General features: G+C 50.6%; 1 protein-coding gene across 1 annotated transcript in view; it reads left to right on the top strand.

The window, feature by feature from the left end:
- The first annotated feature begins 308 nt into the window (after positions 1–308).
- LOC140428230 (coagulation factor VII-like) overlaps positions 309–26,720 on the top strand; it is a 187,516-nt gene continuing 161,104 nt past the window's right edge. The window contains 1 exon segment of the mRNA XM_072514477.1: positions 309–512. Coding sequence (XP_072370578.1) covers positions 309–512 — 204 coding nt within the window.

Genomic DNA, 26,720 nt, shown 5'->3' with positions numbered 1-26,720 from the left:
GACTCCAGTTTTGCAAGGGCTCCTTGATGCCATAGTCGGTCAAATGCTGCCTTGATGCAAGGTCAGTCACTCTCACCTCACATCTGGCATTCAGCTCTTTTTGAACTAATGTTTGAATCAAGGCTGTGATGAGGTCAGAAGTTGAGTGACCCTGGCGGAACTCAAACAGAGACTGTGAGCAGGTTATTGCTGAATAAGTGCCGCTTGATTGCAATGTAAGAAGATTGCTATATTTTTGTAATAATTCAACATTATTTTTCAATCTAACTTGATGTATTGCCCAAAATAGCCCAATGCAGCAGCTATCGATGTGTTTAGTTTGTTGTATCTATTGAGATCTGTCCCATCCAGTCTTCTTGCAGGAGACTGAAGCCAATGGTCTGCTGCACAGAGAGAGACGGGCTAATGTGGGTCTGGAAGAGCTGAAAAGAGGTGCCATTCAGCGAGAGTGTCAAGAGGAGATCTGCTCATATGAAGAAGCGAGGGAAGTGTTTGAAGATAAGAAAAGAACCGTAAGTGTCAGTGCTACTCCTCAAAGTTCTCGCAGTTTTTAGACTGACACTGGTCCTTTCCTTACACCCAAGTCTGCTGTCTGAATCCCTCCACTCCTCACACTCCAGTCGGTAATCATTCCACCACAGCACTCCAGTCTGCAGTCTGGAACTGTTTACTCCCTAACACCATTGTCTGTTGTCTGAATCACTTAGTCCATCATAACCCTGCCCTCACTTTGAAACCTTGACTCCCTCACAGAGTGATCAATGAGGATCAATGCCTAATAATCCCTCAGAGCTCAATTCTTAATAGGCACACATAGAAAATAAAAGCAGGAGGAGGAAATTTGGCCCTTCGAGTCTACTCCGCCATGTATGATGATCATGGCTGATCACCCAACTCAGTAACCTATTCTCATTTTCCCCGCCATATCCTTTGATCTCTTTAGCCCCAAGTGCTATATCTAACTCTTTCTTGAAAACATGTTTTGGCATCAGCTGCTTGGTACCAAATTCCACCGGCTCACCACTCTCTGGGTGAAGAGATTTCTCCCCATCTCAATCCGAAATGGCCTACCCCATAGCCTCAGACTGTGACCTCTGGCTCTGGACACCTCCACCATCAGAACAACCTTCTTGCATCTATCCTGTATAATCCTGTTAGGAGTTTATAGGGTTCAATGAGATCCCCCTCATTCTTCTGAACTGCAGTGAATATAACCCTAATTGACTCAATCTCTCCTCATACGTCAGTCCTGCCATCCAGGAATCAGTTATGCCACTTCAATCAATGGAGTTCAGAGCCACGTTGCTTCAATGATGTAAATAACAGATCCTCAGCAGCTGGGGAGCAGAGACCCGGACTGCAGAGACAACTGGCAACAAGGGTCTATCGTCTATGAGTCTCCTTTCTACATATTGAGTGAGAGGCAGCCCAGGTCAAGGCTGTGGCACTTCAGAGAGCTGGGGCTGGATTCTCCGTTTTCCATTGCCAAAATCATGAAATACGATTGGGCAGAGAATAGTTTCCGATGCCGAAATCGCTGTAGACGCTGGTTTGACGCCAAATTGGGATGCTCCGGCACCCTGAAAATGGCATAAATGCGGCGCTTGCCGCGCGGGCTGAATATGCAGTAAGCATATCATTGATATGCTCCAGGGCATCTGCGATTCGCCGCCTCCAATGGGCTGATTTCCCAACGACGTCGTTCACTTGTGGTTATAAAAATCATGAACCTGGCGTCCTAGCTGCTGAACGAGAGAGAGAAGGTAGGAAATGGCGTGGAGTGCCTGCAGGCTGCTGGCCCACACATCGGCGGGGAGGGATAGCCGAGCAGCCAGGGTGCCCCACCTCGCCACCCTCCACCCCCCCCAGGACTGGACCTGTCATGGACCGCCATTACAGCGGCCATCTTGCTGACCACCCATCCCAGCCCCTGGTTCGACACAATGGCACTGGCCGTATGGGCGCACAAATCCATACATCCCGCCCCATGCCAGAACGTGCCACCCCCCCAACTGGCCACCACCCACCGGGGGGGTCCACCCTGGGCCACACCTACAGCAGCCCCTGTCATGATATTCAGATAAACATCATGGTGCAAACTGTAGCCACCTAAAATGGCTGATCCCCGATTAATTTGGCCAAAACCCGATATAAAATGGCTAACCCAAAATGCTGATGGGAAAAGCAGCCAACGGGGCACAAACGGACAGCTGCAGACAGAATAGCGTATTCGGCTCTGGGGAAGTCGGAGCAGCACATCAACACAGACATCTGCAGTTTAATCGGCTATCCCCGGGAACAATTGCAACATATTAGCAATTGAATGCCGGGCCAGACCTCTCGGCGCCAGCAGTGGCCAAAACAAAGGCAGGTGAACGACCACCCCCCGATCGAGGAATCGCCCCATTATTGGAGCATATCGAACCCAGTGATTGGGAACAAGTCCAATCACTTGGGACTCAGGGTCAAGGTCCGCCCCGAGAGGCGGGAAGCCCCTGACCCCTATAAAAATGGGGGCCAAGCTCAGATCGGCCCCTTCTCTCCCTTCTTCTCCTGCTCGCAACCTTCGCAAGAATATCGACCAGAAACCATAAGTTTGACTCCAACGATCGCTACCCGATAAAGACTCCTAGCCATCGACCTGTATCAGCCTTTTGAATCCCGCAGGCTAGACCCAATTCGGTAAGCCATTCGCTTCCCTGACCTGGTGGGCCATTCCCAAAAGTTAAGTATTGGCCAGTAGTGGTAGGTAGTGATATAGAAAGTAGGATTATTGTGTAAGTATTTATTGCTGTACATAATAAATGACCATTGATTTCAATCTTACTAAGCGGTGTGCTGTCTTATTAATCATAACTCGAGCTTGAACCATGTGGCGGTATCAGAAAGATACCTGGCGACTCGTGAGCAAAGGTGACATAATCAGAGCTAATAAAACTAAGGCTAATAAGAGCAACATAATTGGCGACTCCGCCGGGACCCGAGATGGAAGTGGAAAACCACTCCGGGAGAACCCCAGAAATTTGAATAGAATCCAATTGGAAACAAAAACAAAAAAAAACCACAAGTGTTCAAGCGGTTCTGGTTAATAATTCACAATTCGGAAGTGTGTGTATGCATGTGTAACTAACAGGGTTATAAGGTAAAACTGATAGATTTTGTTGCGTCAAAACTGTCGGAAGTCGGTATTTTCGGAAATTAGCGCAAGCCGTACCCGCATCTACGACACCACCTTAGCCCCCTGTTCCAAATTCGAACATAGCAAGCAGATAAGAGAGATGGCCATGCAGGCAATGCAACGCCTCATGAACCCCGAAGAATTTGCGGTCGCACCGATCAGCAGCGTTAAAGTGGGACAGTGTCCCATTTGGGAAGTGGAAATTCGGAAATTTCTACAGGGCAAATGATGGCCCTGGAGGGTGTGGAGCGGTTTCTGCAATAATGACGACTCAGGTCCCGGAAGTATAGGGCATACTTGGTGGGAGAACATGAGTGAAATCCATAAGAAGAGCTTAGCAAAAGCGCGCAAGCCGATGGCAATTGTGTCCTGTCTGGCACAATTGCGAGGCACAGAGGGGGTCGTCAGGACGCTCCGGAAAGAAATAGAAGGCATACATCGTATGAGTAAAATCGAAGTATGCGAGATAGAGAAAGAGATCCTGGAATTGAAAAGGCAGTTAGCGGCAAAGGACGAAGAGGTGGCTGACGCCAAACGGGGTCACCAGTCTTGTCTGGCGCATTTAAGCAGTTTTCAATCCCAGTATGAGAAGGCTTATCAGGACACGCAGCGTGCAGTCCTGGTTAAGAAAGAGACAGAGAAGCAGGTGGAGACGCTACAGAAGCAATGTAGTGATCTCAAGGCAGCCTTGAGAGCGCTCCACGCTGCAACCACGGAACAAAGGCAGAGTACCATAGACCATGCGAAGTGCCGAAAGCAAATTGCAGACCTGCAATCACTGCTTTCTGTCCAAAAAGGATTCCAAGAAACCTTTGGGGAAAGTTTAGAACAGGAAGACGGCCCTGATTGGGAAGAATTGCAGGAGACAGCGCAGAGATATGTCCAGGGAACATGTGCGCCGGGAAAGCCCCAAAGGAGGAAAGCACCCCCACCCCCCACACAGCAGGTAGTCCAGGCTCCCATGAACCCTGTAACAACCCACCGCACAGCCACAGCAGACGAGGCGGAATTCCTATATTCCACCCCCCTCACAGTGACCCAATTACGGGACGCGTGTGCAAAAATCACACCGTTCCTCCCCGCTTCAGACCCACACCATTTCTTTGCCACCGTCAAACACCAGGCGACCTTGTACGGCCTGGATGAGAAAGAGCAGGTAAAGCTCATGGTCCTCAGCTTAGACCCATCGGTCGCAGCAGCCCCCCCCGACCCACAGAACGTAGGAGGAGACACCCTTGCAGAAATGCATACCGCGATCCTGGATGCGATCGGGTATAACCGGGGCGACCCCGTAGATGGCCTAAATAAGTGCAGACAGAAACAGTCTGAACACCCCACAGCGTTCGCAGGACGCTTGTGGATTCACTTTGAAGCCGTTTTTGGAAACGTAGACCGTGCCCATTTGTCCGCAGACAATATGGCCAAATGGACCCGCACCCGTATCTCCCATGCCATGGAAGCAGGACAGAATGCCTGTAGTAATTATTACCCCTCGGAGGAGGCTCATAATGAGAAGTGGGAGGTCAAATGATTGTCCCGTGTTTGGGAACAGTCTGCTCACAATAAACCCGCCGCTAGAACCCCCGAGGAAAAACAAGCCGCCGCAGACATGCAGGCAGTAAGAACTACTCTTCACAACCCTGGAAGGGTAAACGAGGGAAAGAGAACCCCCCCCCCAGCAAAACCGCAAGAATGCTACAATTGCGGACTGTTGGGACATTTTGCCAAAGAATGCAATGCCCCTAAAAAACCACAGAGAGCCCAGCAAACAGGCACTCTCACTAAGAAAAAGGCAGAGCCCATACATAGCGTTAGCGCCCAGTCGGATCAGGCATACTTGACCGGAACGGACTGACGGTGTACAGGCTCCCCCAGTTGGGTCTGCGATACCCTTTGGGATAGGTCAGGACGACCCATAGTCGCAGCGAAAATTAGGAGACAGCCGATCGAGCTTCTCTGGGACACAGGAGGGTCCCGCACCACCTTAAATTCCTCCACCCTTGGTAAGGACACGTGGCCCACTACAGCCACTATCACCCTCAGCGGCTTCACAGGCCACTCACAACAGGGACACATCACAGCCCCTGTACCCATCCAAATCGGAACCATTAACACAAAACACCCCGTAGTTTTAGTCGACCTGCCCCAAACAGCAGAGCACATTTTGGGAATCGACTTCATGAATTCCCACCACCTCTCTTTCGATCCAGTCAACCAGTGTGTCTGGAAGATGGCGAAATCCGCTAGAGGCCCCGCAACGCTCAACATTGGGGACTACATGAACAAAATTAGTGCAGTAGGTGAGTTTTGGTTCAACCCCACCACACTCAGCATGGACCGACAGGTTAGGGCAATCCTGCAAAAAAACAGGGCAGCATTCGCGACCCACAAGCACGACTGTGGACGGATGACTGGCTCTGTACAAATAACAGGACCGGACCCGAGACCCCAAAAGCAGTACGGATTCCCCCTAGAAGCAGAGGGAGAAATCCTAAAAGTTATAGAAAGCTTATTAGAGCAGGGCGTCCTAAGATCGGTGGCCTCAACTAATAATGCCCCGATTTGGCCAGTAAGGAAACCCGACGGATCATGGCGCTTGACCATTGATTATCGGGAACTCAATAAAGTCACCCCCGTAGCAGCCCCCACCATAGCAACAAGTCCCGAGACCATGCTCAAACATGGACTCCATGCCCGATATTTCACGGTTTTGGACGTCAGTAATGGATTCTGGTCCATTCCATTGGCAAAGGCGTGCCAGTACAAATTTGCCTTCACTTTCCGAGCACAGCAATACACGTGGACATGCCTGCCACAAGGCTTCCGCAACTCCCCCTCCATTTTCCACCCACAGCTGGCAAATGGACTAGCAAAATGTTCTCGCCCCTAATGTCTGGTACAGTATGTAGGCGATCTACTACTGCAGACAGACACAAAGGATGAGCACATTGAGCTTCTGTCCGAACTCCTGGAATTATTACATTCCATTGGTTGTAAAGTAAACCCCAAAAAGGCCCAGGTATCGGAAGAGAAAGTGGTATATTTGGGTACTATTATCACACACGGCAAACGCGAGATCGAGCACAAAAGAATTGACTCGATCGCTAAATTGCCCCTTCCCCAACACGTTTCAGCCCTCCGGTCATTTTTAGGACTGGTTGGCTACTGCCGAAACCACATTGACGGTTTCGCCAGCAAGGCAGCGCCCCTCTCAGACCTCCTGGGAGTGGCTTCCACAGCACACGGATGCTGTGGAATCATTAAAACAGGCGCTCATAGCCGCCCCCGCACTACAAGTTCCAGACCCGCTTTCCCCTTACGCCATAGAGGTAGCGACCACAGACCGCACCCTTTCAGCCGTGCTCCTGCAGGAACGGCATGACCAGCTAAGACCCGTGGCTTATGCCTCCCGAATTTTAGATGCTGTGGAGCAGGGATTCTCAGCCTGTGAGAGGCACCTGCTCGCAGTTTTCTGGGCAGTCCAGTACTTTTTATACATTACCGGACTGAACCCCATCACCATTTTGACCGAGCACACCCCCACCCAACTTTTACTAGACGGACGACTTAAAGACGGTACCGTCAGCCAAATCCGCGCTGCTAGGTGGACCCTTCTCTCACAAGAACGGGACATCACAGTCAAACGGACCAAGACACACACATACTTAGCGGACAATTTACAGTACCCTGGAACCCCGCCCCCATGAGTGTGAAATCATCTCGCCCCACCATAATATAGTGCATAATCCCCACTTTATAGCGAAAAAACCCACAGAAAACTAGCCACTCCATCTCAGAGCCCCCCTCACCCGGACACGTGTGATCCCATTAGGATCTATGTGGATGGATCTTCCACAGTCCTGGATGGGGAACGCATAACAGGTTGTGGGATTAATGTGGAGGACGCGCAGGGACGCGCCCTCGAGGAAATCGCATTAAAATTACCCGGACACTTAGGCGCGCAGGCAGCAGAGCTTGCGGCCATCGCTTACATTATAGAGCACCCAGATTCCTTCCCCAGCCCAGCAGACATATATTCAGACAGCCTATACGTCTGCAACAGCCTCATCGAATTTCTGCCCCTCTGGGAAACAAGAGGCTTTGTTTCCGCGGATGGGAAACCCCTCCCCTCAGCCCCATTACTCCGCCATATTTTGCAAAAAGCCAAGGACAGGACTTTCGGCATTATAAAAGTCCGCAGCCACCATCGTTCCTCCCCCCCTGGAAATGTTAAAGCCGACGCGCTGGCTAAGGCAGGATCCAGGCATGGGTACTTTTGGAAGCCCCTCGAAAGCGCCCCAGTGAGTGCGCCAGTGAGTGCAGTTCAGGTCACGCAGACTAGGATCGAAGATCTAGTAGAGGCCCAGAAGCAGGATAGCGCTGTCACTGAGATTGTGAAAGGGAAGTTTCCAGCCTCATACGAGAGGTAATTCGATAACCACACATGACGGTGTGGTGTTAAAGGACACCCTTTATGTAGTTCCTAAGCAGGATAGGAACCAATTAATCTGTTTATTCCATGATGGTCATGGACACCAGGGAATCGATCCCACCGCAGCTTTGTTGGTGGCCAAATCTCAAAGATTGAGAATTGCCTCATCTGCGCACAGAACAACCCAGATAGATATGCCAAAAAAGGCACATCTCAGCCACACCCGACCCGTTAACGGCCCCTGGACTAACCTCCAGATCGATTTCATAGGTCCATTGCCCCCTTGCAGGAATGGCTATAAATATGTTCTGGTGGTCATAGACACTTTTACCAAGTGGGTGGAAGCATTTCCAGCCTGCACCAACACCGCAAAAACCACAGCCAAAATCCTAACCCACCACATCTTTACAAGATTGAATCGGACCAAGGTTCTCACTTTACGGGACGGGTCATGCAGAACGTCCTCACGATATTTGGCATAACCCAAAAATTTCACATTGCGTACCACCCACAGTCGAGTGGTATAGTGGAGCGCATGAATCGGACCCTAAAAACCACCCTTCGGAAAATGGTCCAGCAGAACAACACCACTTGGGAATCTGTCCTCCCCTTTGCGCTGATGTTTTTGCGTAACACTGTTTCCACCGCCACAGGTTACACCCCATACACTCTCATGACAGGACGCCCCATGAAAGGGACAGAGTACTTGTTGGGTTTAGACCTGACCAGCCCTGAAGTTACGGCCCTCACCCACGAGAAAGCCGTTGAGCAACTAGTTGCGAATGTAAAAACGGCTCAGTTAGCAGCCGCTGTTAAACTGGGCACTAAAAGAAAACAGAGCAAGGCCTGTTTTGATAAGGCAGTACATGCAACGGAGTATAATATAGGACAACAAGTGATGTTGTCTGTGTATAACCCCAGCACATTTCTGTCTCCGAGATACTCGGGTCCGTACTCCATTACGGATAAAGTAAGCCAATCGGTATATAAAATCAAATACCCAAATGGTAAGACTGCGTGGTTTCACATAAACCAGTTAAACGCTTATGGAGCACAGTCAAACCACGCCCACCACGTCATGCTTGACGCAGCAGACCACACCCCGCCCACAGCCAACGTAACCAGACCGTATCGTGCTCAACATTTTCTTTACGAACATTTGGTTGCGCGGGACCGCGGACCCCATTACTCCAAACCCCCCTGCTGTTAATGTTTCACTGCCTCGCAGTACCCAAAGCCCAGTGACCAGCGACACTGCATCTTCCTAGTGTGCCAGGTTCATAACCTGGTACTCCCTGTCTTACGTAATTGAAGCACTGTTAGCGTTGGCGATACTCTGCTGTGCAGTGCAGACTATGCACCTCCGCAAATGGAGAAGGAGAGCGGACCGCGCTCGAACCCCTGTATATCGGATCCGATCCCCTATATTCGGGTATGACCCGACCCCAGACCCCCGCGACCTATAAAACAATAATAATAAAACATGCACTTGTGTTTTTCTGTAAATAATAAAATGTACAAAACCCCATTAACAGAAAATGACTGCCAAGCTAGGAAAGAGTATATTGAATGTTATGATTGTTGTTGTATGTTTTAGAGAGATAGGATGGTGCAATGCTTGATGAGTGTATTTAGGTAAAATTAGAGGTTCCAAGTTTTTATTTTGTTGATGCATGCCCCTGCCTGACATTACGCCCTCAAGAATTGTTTAGGTAAATTTTTGTCCATAGATAGGGTCAGAGTAGTGGCCATGTAGGAGGTGTCCCCCCCCCCGGTCAGGGAACGGAAAGGACAAAATGTAGATGATCCTTCACGCTTCGCGTTAGGATCACAAGTAGGGCATGTAGCCACCTAAAATGGCTGATTCCCGATTAAGTTGGCCAAAACCCGATATAAAATGGCTAACCCAAAAGGCTGATGGGAAAAGCAGCCAACGGGGCACAAACGGACAGCTGCAGACAGAATAGCTTATTCGGCTCTGGGGAAGTCGGCCCAGATCGATACCTGCGACCATTAGCAGCACATCAACACAGACATCTGCAGTTTAATCGGCTATCCCCGGGAACAATTGCAACATATTAGCAATTGAATGCCGGGCCAGACCTCTCGGCGCCAGCAGTGGCCAAAACAAAGGCAGGTGAACGACCACCCCCGATCGAGGAATCGCCCCATTATTGGAGCATATCGAACCCAGTGATTGGGAACAAGTCCAATCACTTGGGACTCAGGGTCAAGGTCCGCCCCGAGAGGCAGGAAGACCCTGGCCCCTATAAAAATGGGGGCCAAGCTCAGATCGGCCCCTTCTCTCCCTTCTTCTCCTGCTCGCAACCTTCGCAAGAACATCGACCAGAAACCGTAAGTTTGACTCCAGCGATCGCTACCCGATAAAGACTCCTAGCCATCGACCTGTATTAGCCTTTTGAATCCCGCAGGTCAGACCCAATTCGATAAGCCATTCATTTCCCTGACCTGGTGAGCCATTCCCAAAAGTTAAGTATTGGCCAGTAGTGGTAGGTAGTGATATAGAAAGTAGGATTATTGTGTAAGTATTTATTGCGGTACATAATAAATGACCGTTGATTTCGATCATACTAAGCTGTGTGCTGTCTTATTAATCATAACTCGAGCTTGAACCACGTGGCGGTATCAGACAGATGCCTGGCAACTCGTGAGCAAAGGTGATAGACAAAGAACAACAAACAAAGAAATGTACAGCACAGGAACAGGCCCTTCGGCCCTCCAAGTCCGTGCCGACCATGCTGCCCGACTAAACTACAATCTTCTACACTTCCTGGGTCCATATCCCTCTATTCCCATCCTATTCATGTATTTGTCAAGATGCCCCTTAAATGTCACTATTGTCCCTGCTTCCACCACCTCCTCCGGTAGCGAGTTCCAGGCACCCACTACCCTCTGCGTAAAAAACTTGCCTCGTACATCTATTCTAAACCTTGCCCCTCTCACCTTAAACCTATGCCCCCTAGTAATTGACCCCTCTACCCTGGGGAAAAGCCTCTGACTATCCACTCTGTCTATGCCCCTCATAATTTTGTATACCTCTATCAGGTCTCCCCTCAACCTCCTTCGTTCCAGTGAGAACAAACCGAGTTTATTCAACCGCTCCTCATAGCTAATGCCCTCCATACCAGGCAACATTCTGGTAAATCTCTTCTGCACCCTCTCTAAAGCCTCCACATCCTTCTGGTAGTGTGGCGACCAGAATTGAACACTATACTCCAAGTGTGGCCTAACTAAGGTTCTATACAGCTGCAACATGACTTGCCAATTCTTATACTCAATGCCCCGGCCAATGAAGGCAAGCATGCCGTATGCCTTCTTGACTACCTTCTCCACCTGTGTTGCCCCTTTCAATGACCTATGGACCTGTACTCCTAGATCTCTTTGACTTTCAATACTCTTGAGGGTTCTACCATTCACTGTATATTCCCTACCTGCATTAGACCTTCCAAAATGCATTACCTCACATTTGTCCGGATTAAACTCCATCTGCCATCTCTCCGCCCAAGTCTCCAAACAATCTAAATCCTGCTGTATCCTCTGACAGTCCTCATTGCTATCCGCAATTCCACTAACCTTTGTGTCGTCTGCAAACTTACTAATCAGACCAGTTACATTTTCCTCCAAATCATTTATATATACTACAAAGAGCAAAGGTCCCAGCACTGATCCCTGTGGAACACCACTGGTCACAGCCCTCCAATGAGAAAAGCATCCTTCCATTGCTACTCTCTGCCTTCTATGGCCTAGCCAGTTCTGTATCCACCTTGCCAGCTCACCCCTGATCCCGTGTGACTTCACCTTTTGTACTAGTCTACCATGAGGGACCTTGTCAAAGGCCTTACTGAAGTCCATATAGACAACATCCACTGCCCTACTTGCATCAATCATCTTAGTGACCTCCTTGAAAAACTCTATCAAGTTAGTGAGACACGACCTCCCCTTCACAAAACCGTGCTGCCTCTCACTAATACGTCCATTTGCTTCCAAATGGGAGTAGATCCTGTCTCGAAGAATTCTCTCCAGTAATTTCCCTACCACTGAAGTAAGGCTCACCGGCCTGTAGTTCCCGGGATTATCCTTGCTACCCTTCTTAAACAGAGGGTATTCTCCAGTCCTCCGGGACATCCCCTGAAGACAGCGAGGATCCAAAGATTTCAGTCAAGGCCTCAGCAATTTCCACTCCAGCCTCCTTCAGTATTCTGGGGTAGATCCCACCAGGCCCTGGGGACTTATCTACCTTAATATTTTTTAAGACACCCAACACCTCGTCTTTTTGGATCTCAATGTGACCCAGGCTATCTACATACCCTTCTCCAGACTCAACATCTACCAATTTCTTCTCTTTGGTGATTACTGATGCAAAGTATTCATTTAGTACCTCGCCCATTTCCTCTGGCTCCACACATAGATTCCCTTGCCTATCCTTCAGTGGGCCAACACTTTCCCTGGCTACCCTCTTGCTTTTTATGTACGTGTAAAAAGCCTTGGGATTTTCCTTAACCCTATTTGCCAATGTCTTTTCGTGACCCCTTCTAGCCCTCCTGACTCCTTGCTTAAGTTCCTTCCTACTTTCCTTATATTCCACGCAGGCTTCGTCTGTTCCCAGCCTTTTAGCCCTGACAAATGCCTCCTTTTTCTTTTTGACGAGGCCTACAATATCTCTCGTCATCCAAGGTTCCCGAAAATTGCCGTATTTATCCTTCTTCTTCACAGGAACATGCCGGTCCTGAATTCCTTTCAACTGCCACTTGAAATCAGAGCTAATAAAACTAAGGCTAATAAGAGCAACAAAACACACATACACACTGATGGACAGATCAACGGACCAATCAACACACACGCAACATCACAGCCAATCACGGGCAAGAGCACACGCACTATAAAACGGGGAACACCACAGTTCCCGCTCATTCCAGCAGGAGACAGCTCAGGGCACAGAGCTCACAGCGTGCCACTCAGACATACACCATGTGCTGAGTGCCTCTCTCAGATAGTGTTAGGGCTGGGTGCACAGGTTAATGGGTAAAGAACGACCACAGTCATAAGTTTACAGATGTTGTTATTGATAGTAATAAAACAGAGTTGTACCATCTGCAACTGTGTTGGTTCAGCTGTATAGCGGAACACCCAACACGACAGCCCCCAGTGAGGACAATGCCAGCCAACAGTACTCCTGGCAGCAGGGACGGATGCCAGGACTGGGGGCACCAAAGGGGTGGGGTGCGGGGACAGGAGGGGGATGTGCGTGGGATGGCCCGTAGTGCCGACCGGAGCCACCATGTAGCCCATGGAACCTGGATGGGCATGGGGGTATGTGCCACACTAACATGTTGGCCTTTCACCCCCTGCAGACACCAACCAAGTGTGCTGGCCACAGCTCTGCAAGATGCCTTGGCCCTGTGGCAGCGTGAACGGAGGCCGCTCAGAGAGGAGAGGGAAGCTGCAGCAGAGGAGCGGGTTGCAGAGGGCAGCTGCACAGACTGGAGGGCCAGCCGCCCAACGGGCTGAGGAGGAGGTGCCATGGGGGCACCAGCTGATGCCCATGTGTACCGCAACCGCATGTCATTCGAAGACCTTCCGGACCAGTCGTGTAGGTGGAGACTGCGGATGAGCAGAGGGACTGTGAGACAAATATGCCAGATGATGGCACACCTGACACCGCGGGGGTATGGGGGAGGACACCCGCTCCCGGTGATCGTCAAGGTGAATGTCACACTGAACGTCTATGTGACAGGGTCCTTCCAGTCGCCAAGTGGGGACCTGTTTGGGATTTTGCAGATATCGGCGTACAGGTGCGTCGCAGACACCCTATATGCACATGCGGACCAGTACATCCAGTACCATGTGGACCGCGCACACCAGGATGCCCGGGCAGCGGGGTTCACTGTCATCGCCAGGATGCTCCGGTCCAAGTGGTGATCGATGGCATGCATGTCGCCCTATGGCTACCTGTGGATAACCGGCTGCTACACACCAAGCTTCCATTCCATAAACATGTACATCCAGCTGGTCTGCGACCAACAGATGCGTATCATGCACATCTGCAGCCGATACCTCGACAGCATGTATGTACTGGTGAACTCGGTGATCCCCAACATATTTGAGGGGCACTCCCCCGGCTGCGGGGCTGGCTGCTGGGCGACAAGGGTTACCCACTGCGGTCGTGGCTGATGACTGATCCAGAGGCCACAGACCCGCTACAACGATGACCATACTGCGACCGGGGGTCTGGTCGAGCAGTGCTTCAGAGTCCTGAAGGTGCGCTTCAGGTACTTGGAGTGCTCTGGAGGCAGCACGGTAGCACAGTGGTTATCACAATTGCTTCACGGCTCCAGTGCCCCAGGTTCGATACCCGGCTTGGGTCACTGTCTGTGAGGAGGCTGCATGTTCTCCCCATGTCTGCGTGGGTTTCCTCCGGGTGCTCTGGTTTCCTACCACAATCCAAAGATGTTCAGGTTAGGTGGATTTGCCATGCTAAATTGCCCTTAGTGTCCAAAATGGTCAATTACCCCAATAGGGGAGAGGTGTGGGCTTGAGTAGGGCACTCTTTCCAAGGGCTGGTGCAGACTCGATGGGCCGAATGGCCTCCTTCGGCACTGTAAATTCTATGGAGCTGCCTCCAGTATGAGGCTAGGAGGATTGCCCGCATCGTGGCGGCCTGCTGCGACCTCCACAACAATGCCCAGCAGAGGGGCGATGTGTTGGAGGAGGAGGATGAGGAGGAAGGGCGGGCCTTGTCCGATGAGGAGGATGCAGGGGAGGGGGACAATAAGGGGGACATGGGATCCGGACTGGCACGGGAGGCCGCACAACGAGTTTACCAGGGCCAGCGTGCACGGGATGCCCTTATCGCGACACCTGTCATCGATTGGGGGGGGGGAGTGGATTTGCTGGCTAGGGGCAGGTGCACCACCATCCACACACCCCTTCACCTCCCACACCACCAAACCATCCGCATGCACACACCCTCCACCACACATACCTGCGGTGCGACGAACTGGGGGCACTGGGTTGGCAGTGACGGCGGGTCTGGTCCAGGAGATGGAGGATGTTGACAACTCACTCTGCGATGAGCTCCGGTGCTCCACATTGTATGACAACATCTGACTCATGCCAACTGTAGCACCTTCCACCTGGGTCATCCCTGCATGTGAGCTGGCCAGTCCATCACACGGTCCCATCGGTGAAGGTGCTGGGGACAGTCGGGGAGGGGGGGGGGAGGGGGGAGGGAGGGAAGCAGGGGATCACGGTCCACCCACAGGGCCTGCACTGGTCCCCCACCCACCAGTCCCCACGACCAGCACTGACCGGCCCACCCCCACACCCATCAGACAGAGTACTGAAGAAGGTTTCAAAGGTGTTAACAGGTGCTTATTGTAGAGGAATATATATACATTCTGTGCCCTAGCCCTTATATCTCAACTGTGCCCTGCGCCCGTGCCAACTTAACTGGTGTCTAACTTTCTGGCCTGAAGGGCCCTAATGCTACGCCGAGGTGGTTCCCCAGAGAGTATAGCAGGAGTGGAGGCGGCCTGCTGTGACTCCTACCCTGTGACAAGGGTTGGTGCACGTCTCCTGCGGCTACCCGGCCTGGATGGGCCCGGCGACTGCTCGGGCGTCCCAGGTGGTGTGGTGCTGCCCTGTCTGCCCGCTGCCCACCAGATGCACCAGGGACAGGAGGGGGAGTCTGAGGTGCTGCACTGTTCTGGCACCTCCCCTGCGGGAGTCACCAGCATGGGCCTCAGCACCTCCTCCTCCCTAGGGGTGCCCAGTGGCCACTGGGTGGGGCCATCCCGAGACCCCCCCGCCACCTGGCGCTGCCAGTCCTGGAGGCCCACTCTGGTCTCGACCAGGGTCTGCACGTTCACTGCCATGAGCACAGGGAGTGGACCAACTCTGTCTGGGACTATGCCACTACACTGAGGGTCTGTGCCACATCAGCCACTTCTGGGCCACGTCCCTCTGGGTCTGGGCCATGCCCTCTGGGTCTGGGCCACCTTCCTCTATGTCTGCGCAACGCTGGCCAGCGGCTGGGCAATGCCACCGACGCTCTTAGCCATGGCCTGCTGTGACTGGGCCATGCTGAAGAGCGCCGCTGCAATGTCCAGGTGACTCTGACACATGTCTGATAAGAGAGGGCAGCCCTGCTCTTGGCCTCGCCCACACCGGCACAGAATGCCCCAGGCCTTGCACACTCTGACCCATATCCGACACCGTCGCCCCCATTGCCTCCACCGCAGATGACACCCGTACGGTGTCAGCCTGGGTGGATTGGATTGGATTTGTTTCTTGTCACGTGTACCGAGGTACAGTGAAAAGTATTTCTCTGCGAGCAGCTCAACAGATCATTAAGTACATGAAAAGAAAAGGAAATAAAAGATAATACATAATAGGCAAAGATTAGAACGATATAAGATAAATAAAAAGAGGATCTGTTAGGAAGAGTTCGCAGAGAGTCGCCTCGCTCCGGCGCCATCTGGCACGCATGACCGGCACCACCCCCTGCTCCTGCATGCGGATGGACTTCTTCACCTGTGCCTGCAGGTGGTGGAAGCTGGCCGTCATCCCCTTCTGTAGTCACTGGGTCTCTGACTGCACCTGCACTGTGGCTGGGACTGTATCTTCCAGGAGCCCGGGACCTGTCTGGACTGCAGCTGCTCCTACCTCCACCTGCTGTACCGGATGCGATGTGTGGTGCGCACCAGAGAGTGTCCCAGGAGCCTCCACACTAATGTGCTCAACCGAGGTGATAGTCTCTAAGATGATGGAGGGTGTAGGAGACAGCAGTGAGGGAAAGTCCGTGTCCTCCTCCGAGCCAAACACCTGGGCCTTGGGCAGAGGGGTGGTGTTCAGGCTGCTCTCCACGTCAGTGCTCAGGCGTCTGGGGGGCAGTGGCTCCCCAGACACAAGACGACATGCATGGTTAGACTGCAGGGGAGGGGTGTGGGCTGAGAGGGGTGGGGGTGGGAGGGGGTTGGAGGGGAGGGATGTGGGTTGAGGGGGTAAGGGGGGGTGTGGGCTGAGGTGGGTGCGGGGGATGTGGAGGGGGTGCCCACACATGTGTCATGGGAATCCGCAACTGAGCAGGGTCTCACTTGCTTGCCCACCCTTTCCTCCGGGCATCCGACCATGTCCAATGCCCTCTGCTCGGGCAGAGTCGAGGGCCGCATGTCTTGTCGTCCCCCTCCGGTCTTTTCCCGCTCCCGGTGGTTATGCGAGGCCTTCTTCTGGGGCAAACACATACAATGACGCTGTTAGATAATCCGCGCATGCAGCCCAGGCGTTGGGTAGGTGATGGCATCAGTGGCCAGGGTACCCGGCCATTGCGGCTGGCATGGATGCTGGTATGTGGGGGTTCGGCCATCCCCCCGCTTCTGCCAGCTGTGCTCACGCACAGCGAACAGCGGCGCCTGGTGGCCTTCCTCCCAGGCCAGGGTACAGGGTCATCCGCCTCTCCCCCACGGCATCCAGGAGGGTCTCCAGCTCAGCTCCCTCAACCGTGGCGCTGCTCTCCTTCTAGCCATCTTGTTGACTGGGGCGGTGTGTGTAGGGGGAAGGACCATTTAAGTGTGGCTGCGGCCTATGAGCCTCTTGTGCACCAATCATGGACCTGGCGAATCCGGCGCCGTTTCACTTGGATTCGGTTGTGTTCCACGTGGCAATGGTGCTGGCCTTTTAGAGTTGCTAATCGGTGCAGCTGTTGCGTTGTTTTTGCTGTTGTGAAACACCACTGATTCCACACCGGCGGCAGCACGTAGTCTCAAAATCGGAAAATCCAGCCCCTGGTCCATCAACAGAATCATAAAATAGAATCATAGAAAGGTACAGCACAGAAGGAGGCCATTTGACCCATATTGTCTATGCCTGCCCCAGGACACCCAGGTGCCCTTTCTAATCCCACCTTCCTGCACCTGGCCCATAGCCCTGTACCTTACAGCATTTAAGGTGCCGATTCAGGTACCTTTTAAAAGAGTTTAGGGTTTCTGCCTCCACCACCAACTCGGGCAGTGAATTCCAGACTCCCACTACACTCTGTGTAAAAACGTTCTTCCTCTTGTTTCCCCTACACCTTCTGCAACTAATCATGAATCTATGTCCCCTGGTTCTGGAATTCTCCACCAAGAGAAACAATTTTATCCTGTCCACTTTCCTTCATAATTTTGTACAACTCAATTAACTCACTCTCAGCCTTCTTTGTTCCAAGGAAAAAACCCCAACATATCCAATCTCTCCTCATAGCTGCACTTTTCTAGCCCTGGCAACATTCTTGTAAACCTCCTCTGCACTCTCTCCAGAGCACTAATGTCCTTCCTGTAACGTGGTGACCAGAACTGCACACAGTACTCCAGTTGTGGCCTCACTAGTGTTTTATACAATTCTAACATTCTATCCCATTTAGCGCCTATACTTCCTCAAGTAACTAAGGAAGTTTGGCATGCCCACAAGAACTCTTACCAATTTTTACAGATGCAGCATAGAAAGCATCTTATCTGGCTGCATCGCAGCCTGGTGTGACAACTGCTTGCCCAAGACCGCAAGAAACTTCAGAGAATTAGCAAACAGTTTTCAAAAGGAGGTAGGCAGAAAGCGGGTAATTATAGGCCAGTTAGCTTAACTTCGGTAGTCGGGAAGATGCTGGAATCTATCATCAAGGAAGAAATAGCGAGGCATCTGAATGGAAATTATCCCATTGGACAGATGCAGCATGGGTTCATAAATGGCAGGTCGTGCTTAACTAATTTAGTGGAATTTTTTGAGGACATTACCAGTGCGGTAGATAACGGGGAGCCAATGGATGTGGTATAGCTGGATTTCCAGAAAGCTTTTGACAAGGTGCCAAAAGAAACAAAAGGTTGCTGCATAAGATAAAGATGCATGGAGTTAAGGGTAAAGTAGTAGCATGGATAGAGGATTGGTTAATTAATAGAAAGAAAAGAGTGGGGATTAATGAGTGTTTCTCTGGTTGGCAATCAGTAGCTAGTGGTGTCCCTCAGGGATCAGTGTTGGGCCCACAATTGTTCACAATTTACATCGATGATTTGGAGTTGGGGACCAAGGGCAATGTGTCCACGTTTGCAGACAACACTAAGATGAGTGGTAAAGCAAAAGGATACTGGAAGTCTGCAGAGGGATTTGGATAGGTTAAGTGAATGGGCTAGGGTCTGGCAGATGGAATATAATGTTGACAAATGTGAGGTTATCCATTTTTGTAGGAATAACAGCAAAAGGGATTATTATTTAAATGATTAAATATTAAAGCATGCTGCTGTGCAGAGAGACCTGGGTGGGTGTGCTAGTGCATGAGTCGCAAAAAGTTGGTTTACAGGTGCAACAGGTGATTAAGAAGGCAAATGGAATTTTGTCCTTCATTGCTAGAGGGATGGAGTTTAAGACTAGGGAGGTTATGCTGCAATTGTATAAGGTGTTAGTGAGACCACACCTGGAGTATTGTGTTCAGTTTTGGTCTCCTTCCTTGAGAAAGGACGTACTGGCGCTGGAGGGTGTGCAGAGGAGATTCACTAGGTTAACCCCAGAGCTGAAGGGGTTGGATTACGAGGAGAGGTTGAGTAGACTGGGACTGTACTTGTTGGAATTTAGAAGGAAGCGGGGGGATCTTATAGAAACATATAAAATTATGAACGGAATAGATAGGATACATGCGGGCAGGTTGTTTCCACTGGCTGGCGAAAGCAGAATTAGGGGGCATAGCCTCAAAACTTGTGTCCCTGGTGCTGTGAAGCAACAGTGCTAAAAACTGTGCTACCATGCTGCCCTACCCCTCTTAGTATATTCCCATGTAATAATAATAATAATCTTTTATTGTCACGTGTATGAAGTTCCTGTGAAAAGCCTCTAGTCGCCACATTCCGGCATCTGTTCAGGTAAGCTGGGACAGGAATTGAACCCGCGCTGCTCACCTTGTTCTGCATTGTAAACCAGCTTTCTAGCCCACTGAGCTAAACCAGCCCTATAGTGTACTCCCTATAGCTGTTTATAACTCCCAATAACACAACAACTCTGTAGCTTTTACACCTTTCCAAAATCTGCCTACATACCTGCTCCTCTCCCTCCTGCTGGCTGTTGGGAGGCCTGTAGTGAACCCGAACATTGTGACTGCACCTTCCTATTCCTGTGCTCAATCCATATTGCCTCACTGCATGAGCCCTCTGAGATGTTCTGCTGCAGTACAGCTGTGATATTCTCCCGAGCCAGTGCAACTCCCCATCCCTTTTACATCCCCCTCTACCCCGCCTGAAACATCTAAATCCTGGAATGTTAAGCTGCCAATCCTGTCCTTCCCGCAACCTAGTCTTTCTAATGGTAACAACATCATAGTTCCAAATACTAATCCAAACTCCAAATTAAGCTGCTTTATCTGTTATACGTCTCGCATTGAAACAAATGCACTTCAGTCCACCATCCCCCTGTATTCAGCAACATCTCCCTGCCTGCTCTTCCTCTGTGTCTTACTGGCCTTATTCTCTAGTTTCCCCTTAGTTACTTCACCTGCACCTGCTGACCTACTGCTCTGACCTTCTGGCCTATTGCTCTGGTTCCCACTCTCTGCCACACTAGTTTAAACTCTGCTGTGGGACATTAGCAAACCTCGCACACAGAATATTTAGGCCCCTCCACTTTAGATGCAACCCGTCCTTCTTGTACAGGTCCCACCTGCCCCGGAAGAGCTCCCCCTGGTCCAGACATCTGACCCCTCCCTCCCTGTTTAGCCACTTGTTTATCTGTACTAGGTTCCTATTTCTAGCCTCACTGGCACGTGGCACACCGAGTAATCCTGAGATTACAACTCTAGAAGTCGGGCTGGATTCTCTGTTTCCGTGTCTAAGTGATAACGCCAACAGAGGATCCATGGAGATAAATCGGTGCCACACCCACACCGATACCACTACTGGTGAGGGGCTAGTACTGGAGCCGCATGAAACACCCGTGGAACACACAACAAATGGTGAGGGAATCACCGGTCCGTGATGTTAGGGCTGACAAACTGCAACCGCGGCTACACTATACATCCCCCCACACTCACACCGATCATGCCCAAAAAGATGGTGCCAGTTGTGGTGGACCTTGTACCTGTCAACCCCGACCCCACAGCCCACCCCCTGGCTGAAGCCCTCCCCGGTCAGCAGCACGACTGTTGGTGAAGTATGGCGGTGCTGGACACTGTCTGTATGCCCTCTCTCTCCCTCAGCCACCACGCCGGGTTCACGACTGTTGAGAGCACACGTGGACCTCGCCATTGGGAACTCGGCCCATCGGAGGCGGAGCATCGCAGGTGTGCCTGATAATGAGATACGAATGTGGTTGCAACTACGCACAGTGCACGTCACAATGACACTGATTTGGAGGGGTGGAGCATCGCGACCCGGCGTCAAAACGGCGCCTGCCACAATTTCTCAATTCCACTTTCCTGTCTGCTCCCTAATCCTCAGCTCCTTTGTTTATCACAAATCTGACTAACTCTGCCTTGAATATATTCACTGACCCAGCCTCCATTGTTCTGGGGAAGAGAAATCCTCAGATTGGCCACCTTCTGAGAGGAGAAATTTGTCCTCATCTCTTTCTTAGAAGGGAGACCTCTTGGGCGATGCGTGATTGGGCGGAGAATCGCCTCCGATGCCAAAATCGGGACAGGCGCGGTTTGGCGCCAAATCGGGATGCCCCGGCACCCCGAAAATGGCGTAAATACGTTGCTTGCCTTGTAGGGTTAAAGTACAGTAGGCATATCATTAGCGGGCCTGACACCCTATTCTCCGGGGCCTCTGAGATTCACTGCCTCTGAGGGGCCAAGTTCCCGACAGCATGGTTCACTTGTGGTTTCAAAAATCGTGTACTTGGCATCATGGCTGCTGAGCGGGAGAGGGGAGGTAGGAAATGAAGTGGAGTGACTGCAGGCTGCTGGCCCAGACAGTGGACATGCTGGCTGGGGTGGGGGGGCCCTGCGAGGGCTGACGGAGGTGGGGGTAAAACAGGTCGAGCTGCAGGGGTGCCCCCTCCCACAGGACTGGGGCGGTGCCTATATATCGACTGTCTTTACGCTGGCCACCTTGCTGCGTACCCACTGGCCACCCACCTCGGCCCCTGGTTCTACACAGTGACACCAGCCATATGGGTCCGCTCACCCTTGCACCCCATCCCAATCCCTAGATACCCCACCCAACCGGCTGCCACCCAGAGCCACACCAACGGCAGCCCCCAGTGAGGGCACTGCCAGCCAACGGTACCCCTGACACCAGGGGCGGGCGCTAGGACCAGGAGCCCCCACAATGCCGGATACAGATGGAGCAGTCATGCGAGGTGGGGGAGGAACAAGGAGTGGATCATCTCCATCTGGGACTGCATCACATCACGCTGCGACTGTGCCACCACCGTGTTGGTCTGTGCCACATCAGCCAGTGACTGGGCCACCTCCCTCTGGGACTGGGAAACCTCCCTCTGTGTCTGCTCAACGCTGGACAGTGCCTAGGCAATGCCCCCCGATGTTCCTAGCCATGGCCTGCTGTGACTGGGCCATGCTTAGGAGTGCCGCTGCAATGTCCAGGTGGCTCTGGCACATGGCTGCCTATGAGAGGGCAGCCCTGTCCTGAGCCTCGACCACACCCTACACAGAATACCCCAGGCCTTGGGCACTCTGATCCATAGCCAAAACCATCGCCTCCAATGCCTCCACCGCAGACGCCACCTGTTCAGTGTTGGCCTTGGTGGCAAGCTTGGCTGGTACCATACCCTGCTCCTGCACATGGATGTACTCCTCCACCTGCGCCTGCATGTGCCGAATGCCAGCTGTCATCCCCTCTTGTGGTCCCTGGCTCTCTGACTGAATCTGCACTTTGGCTGGGACTGAATCTTCCAGAAGCCCGAGACCCGACTGCACGGATCGGCAGCTGGTTCCTGGGGCCGAGTTGCCCTCTGACCATATGTCCCCTCGGCTGCTCCTACCTCCACCTGCTGTGGTCAGCTGTGTGGTGAGCATCAGAGAGTGTCCCAGGAGACTCTTCACCAATTTGCCCTACCGAGGTGAGTGTCTCTGGGATGGTGGAGGGTGTGGGAGACAGCTGTGACGAAAAGTCAGTGACATCCTCCGACCCGAGCTCTGGGTTGGCGTGAGTCTCGGGCGGAGGGCTGGTGTTCGGGCTGCTCTCCCCGCCTGTGCTCAGCTGTGTGGGGGGCACCGGCTCTAGCATTGGCTGGGGGCGGGGGACTCCGATGGACCGGTCTCATCACCGGCAGGTCCTGTTAGACACAAGACAACATGTATGATGAGATAGCGGGCCAGGCGTGTGTGGGGGGAGTGGTGCAGGGGCAAGGGGGTAATTCTCCAACACAGGAGCATTTATCACAGCTTTCATGCAGTCAAATGCCTGTTGAAAGTCCGCTCTCCACTGAAATTTTCGATGTGTCTTCAGCAAGTCCATCAGTCGAGCAATCATGCTACAAAACGTTCGCACAAATGTTCAATCAAATCCACTCATGCCAAGAAATCACATTATTTCCCTTCATCTTGAGGGTATCGGAAACGCCTCAATAACTGTTGGTTTCACATCCCGTGTGACCATTCAGCCCTGTCCAATTGTATGGCCAAGGAAAGTGACATGGGCTTTTCCAAATTCACTTTTGGCTAGGTTTATCACCAAACCTGCCTCCTGAAGTCGATCAAATAATTCCATGAGATGGTTTAAATATTCTTTCCATGACTGGCAGAAAATGACCAGATCATCGATGTATACCGCACAATTGGGTAATCCTGAAACCACTTTGTTAGTTAACCGTTGAAATGTGGCTGGTGCGTTTTTCATGGCATAACTTTGAATTGGTATATACCATCTGGTGTCACAAAAGCTGAAATCTCCTTCGCGCTTTCGGATAAAGATACCTGCCAGGTATCTTTAAGTAAATCCAATTTGGAAATAAAAGCAGATTGTCACACTTTCTCAATGCAATCCTCCAAACGTGGGATAGGATAAGAGTCTGTTCTTTTAACTGCATTAACATAAGAACATAAGAACTAGGAGCAGGAATAGGCCATCTGGCCCCTCGAGCCTGCTCCACCATTCACTGAGATCATGGCTGATCTTTTGTGGACTCAGCTCCACATTCCGGCCCGAACACCATAACCCTTAATCCCTTTATTCTTCAAAAAACTATCTATCTTTATCTTAAAAAAATTTAATGAAGGAACCTCTACTGCTTCACTGGGCAAGGAATTCCATAGATTCATAACCATTTGGGTGAAGAAGTTCCTCCTAAACTCAGTCCTAAATCTATTTCCCCTTATTTTGAGGCTATGCCCCCTAGTTCTGCTTTCACCCGCCAGTGGAAACAATCTGCCCGCATCTATCCTATCTATTCCCTTCATAATTTTATATGTTCCTATATGATCCCCCCTCATCCTTCTAAATTCCAACGAGTACAGTCCCAGTCTACTCAACCTCTCCTCGTAATCCAATCCCTTCAGCTCTGGGATTAACCTAGTGAATCTCCTCTGCACACCCTCCAGTGCCAGTACGTCCTTTCTCAAGTAAGGAGACCAAAACAAAACACAATACTCCAGGTGTGGCCTCACTAACACCTTATACAATTGCAGCATAACCTCCCTAGTCTTAAACTCCATCCCTCTAGCAATGAAGGACAAAATTCCATTTGCCTTCTTAATCACCTGTTGCACCTGTAAACCAACATTTTGCGACTCATGCACTGGCACACCCAGGTCTCTCTGCACAGCAGCATGTTTTAATATTTTATCATTTAAATAATAATCCCTTTTGCTGTTATTCCTACCAAAATGGATAACCTCACATTTGTCAACATTGTATTCCATCTGCCAGACCCTAGCCCATTCACTTAGCCTAACCAAATCCCTCTGCAGACTTCCAGTATCCTCTGCACTTTTTGCTTTACCACTCATCTTACTGTCGTCTGCAAACTCGGACAAACTCGGACCCTTGGTCCCCAACTCCAAATCATCTATGTAAATTGTGAACAATTGTGGGCCCAACACTGATCCCTGAGGGACACCACTAGCTACTGATTGCCAACCAGAGAAACACACATTAATCCCCACTCTTTGTTTTCTATTAATTAACCAATCCTCTATCCATACTTTACCCTTAATGCCATGCATCTTTATCTTATGCAGCAACCTTTTGTGTGGCACCTTGTCAAAGGCTTTCTGGAAATCCAGATATACCACATCCATTGGCTCCCCGTTATCTACCGCACTGGTAATGTCCTCACAAAATTCCACTAAATTAGTTAGGCACGACCTGCCCTTTATGAACCCATGCTGCGTCTGTCCAATGGGATAATTTCCATCCAGATGCCTTGCTATTTCTTCCTTGATGATAGATTCTAGCATCTTCCCAACTACCGAAGTTAAGCTCACTGGCCTATAATTACCCGCTTTCTGCCTACCTCCTTTTTTAAACAGTGGTGTCATGTTTGCTAATTTCCAATCCGCCGGGACCACCCCAGAGTCTAGTGAATTTTGGTAAATTAGCACTCGTGCATTTGCAATTTCCCTAGCCATCTATTTTAGCACTCTGGGATGCATTCCATCAGGGCCAGGAGACTTGTCTACCTTTAGCCCCATTAGCTTGCCCATCACTACCGCCTTAGTGATAACAATCCTCTCAAGGTCCTCACCTGTCATAGCCTCATTTCTATCAGTCACTGGCATGTTATTTGTGTCTCCCACTGTGAAGACCGACCCAAAAAACCTGTTCAGTTCTTCAGCCATTTCCTCAGCTCCCACTATTAAATCTCCCTTCTCATCCTCTAAAGGACCAATATTTACCTTAGCCTCTCTTTTTTGTTTCATATATTTCTGGAAACCTTTACTGTCTGTTTTTATATTCTGAGCAAGTTTACTCTCATAATCTATCTTACTCTTCTTTATAGCTTTTTTAGTAGCTTTCTGTTGCCTCCTAAAGATTTCCCAGTCCTCTAGTCTCCCACTTAGTTTTGCCAATTTGTATGCTTTTTCCTTCAATTTGATACTCTGCCTTATTTCCTCTTTTCAATTTTCCCTCTTTCTACCGTCCTTCCTTTTTGTTGGTATAAACCTTTGCTGAGCACTGTGAAAAATTGCTTGGAAGGTTCTCCACTGTTCCTCAACTATTTCACCATAAAGTCTTTGCTCCCAGTCTACATGAGCTATTTCTTCTCTCATCCCATTGTAATCTCCTTTGTTTAAGCACAAAACGTTGTGTTTGATTTTACCTTCTCACCCTCCATTTGTATTTTAAATTCCACCATATTGTGATCGCTCCTTCCGAGAGGGTCCCTAACTATGAGATCCTGAATCAATCCTGTCTCATTACACAGGACAAGATCTAGGATCGCTTGTTCCCTCGTAGGTTCCATCACATACTGTTCTGGGAATCTATCGCGGATACATTCTATATACTCCTCCTCAAGGCTGCATTGACCGACGGGCGGGTACAATTTTCGACATGTAGATTAAAATCCCCCATGATAACTGCTGTACCATTTCTACATGCATCCGTTATTTCTTTGTTCATTGCCTGCCCACTATAATGTTACTATTTGGAGGCATATAGACTACTCCTATCAGTGACTTTTTCACCTTCCTATTCCTGATTTCCACCCAAATGGATTCAACCTTATCCTCAATAACACTGATGTCATCCCTTACTATTGCCCAGATGTCATCCTTAAACAACAGAGCTACACCTCCTTTACCATCCACTCTGTCCTTCCGAATAGTTTGATACCCTCGGATATTTAACTCCCAGTCGTGACCATCCTTTAACCATGTTTCAGTAATGGCCACTAAATCATAGTCATTCACGATGATTTGCGCCATCAACTCATTTACCTTATTCCGAATGCTATGTTGTCTTTTTTACCTCTGTTTTGAATCTTAACACCTCGATCAGTAACCTCTCCTAAGTTATATTTCCTCTTAACTTTCCTCCTAATTTTCCTTGTCGTTGAACCCATATCTCCATGTAACAACCTGCCGTGTTACTGACCATGAATGTTTTTACTTCCCGTTTTATTCCTTTCAGTATTACTGGGCCTATTCACTGAGCTCCTCTCAGTCACTGTACC

The sequence above is a fragment of the Scyliorhinus torazame genome, chromosome 8 (assembly GCF_047496885.1).
Source record: "Scyliorhinus torazame isolate Kashiwa2021f chromosome 8, sScyTor2.1, whole genome shotgun sequence".
Taxonomy (NCBI): domain Eukaryota; kingdom Metazoa; phylum Chordata; class Chondrichthyes; order Carcharhiniformes; family Scyliorhinidae; genus Scyliorhinus; species Scyliorhinus torazame.
Note: the sequence above shows the minus strand (reverse complement) of the source record. Positions and strands in the feature narration are given on the sequence as shown.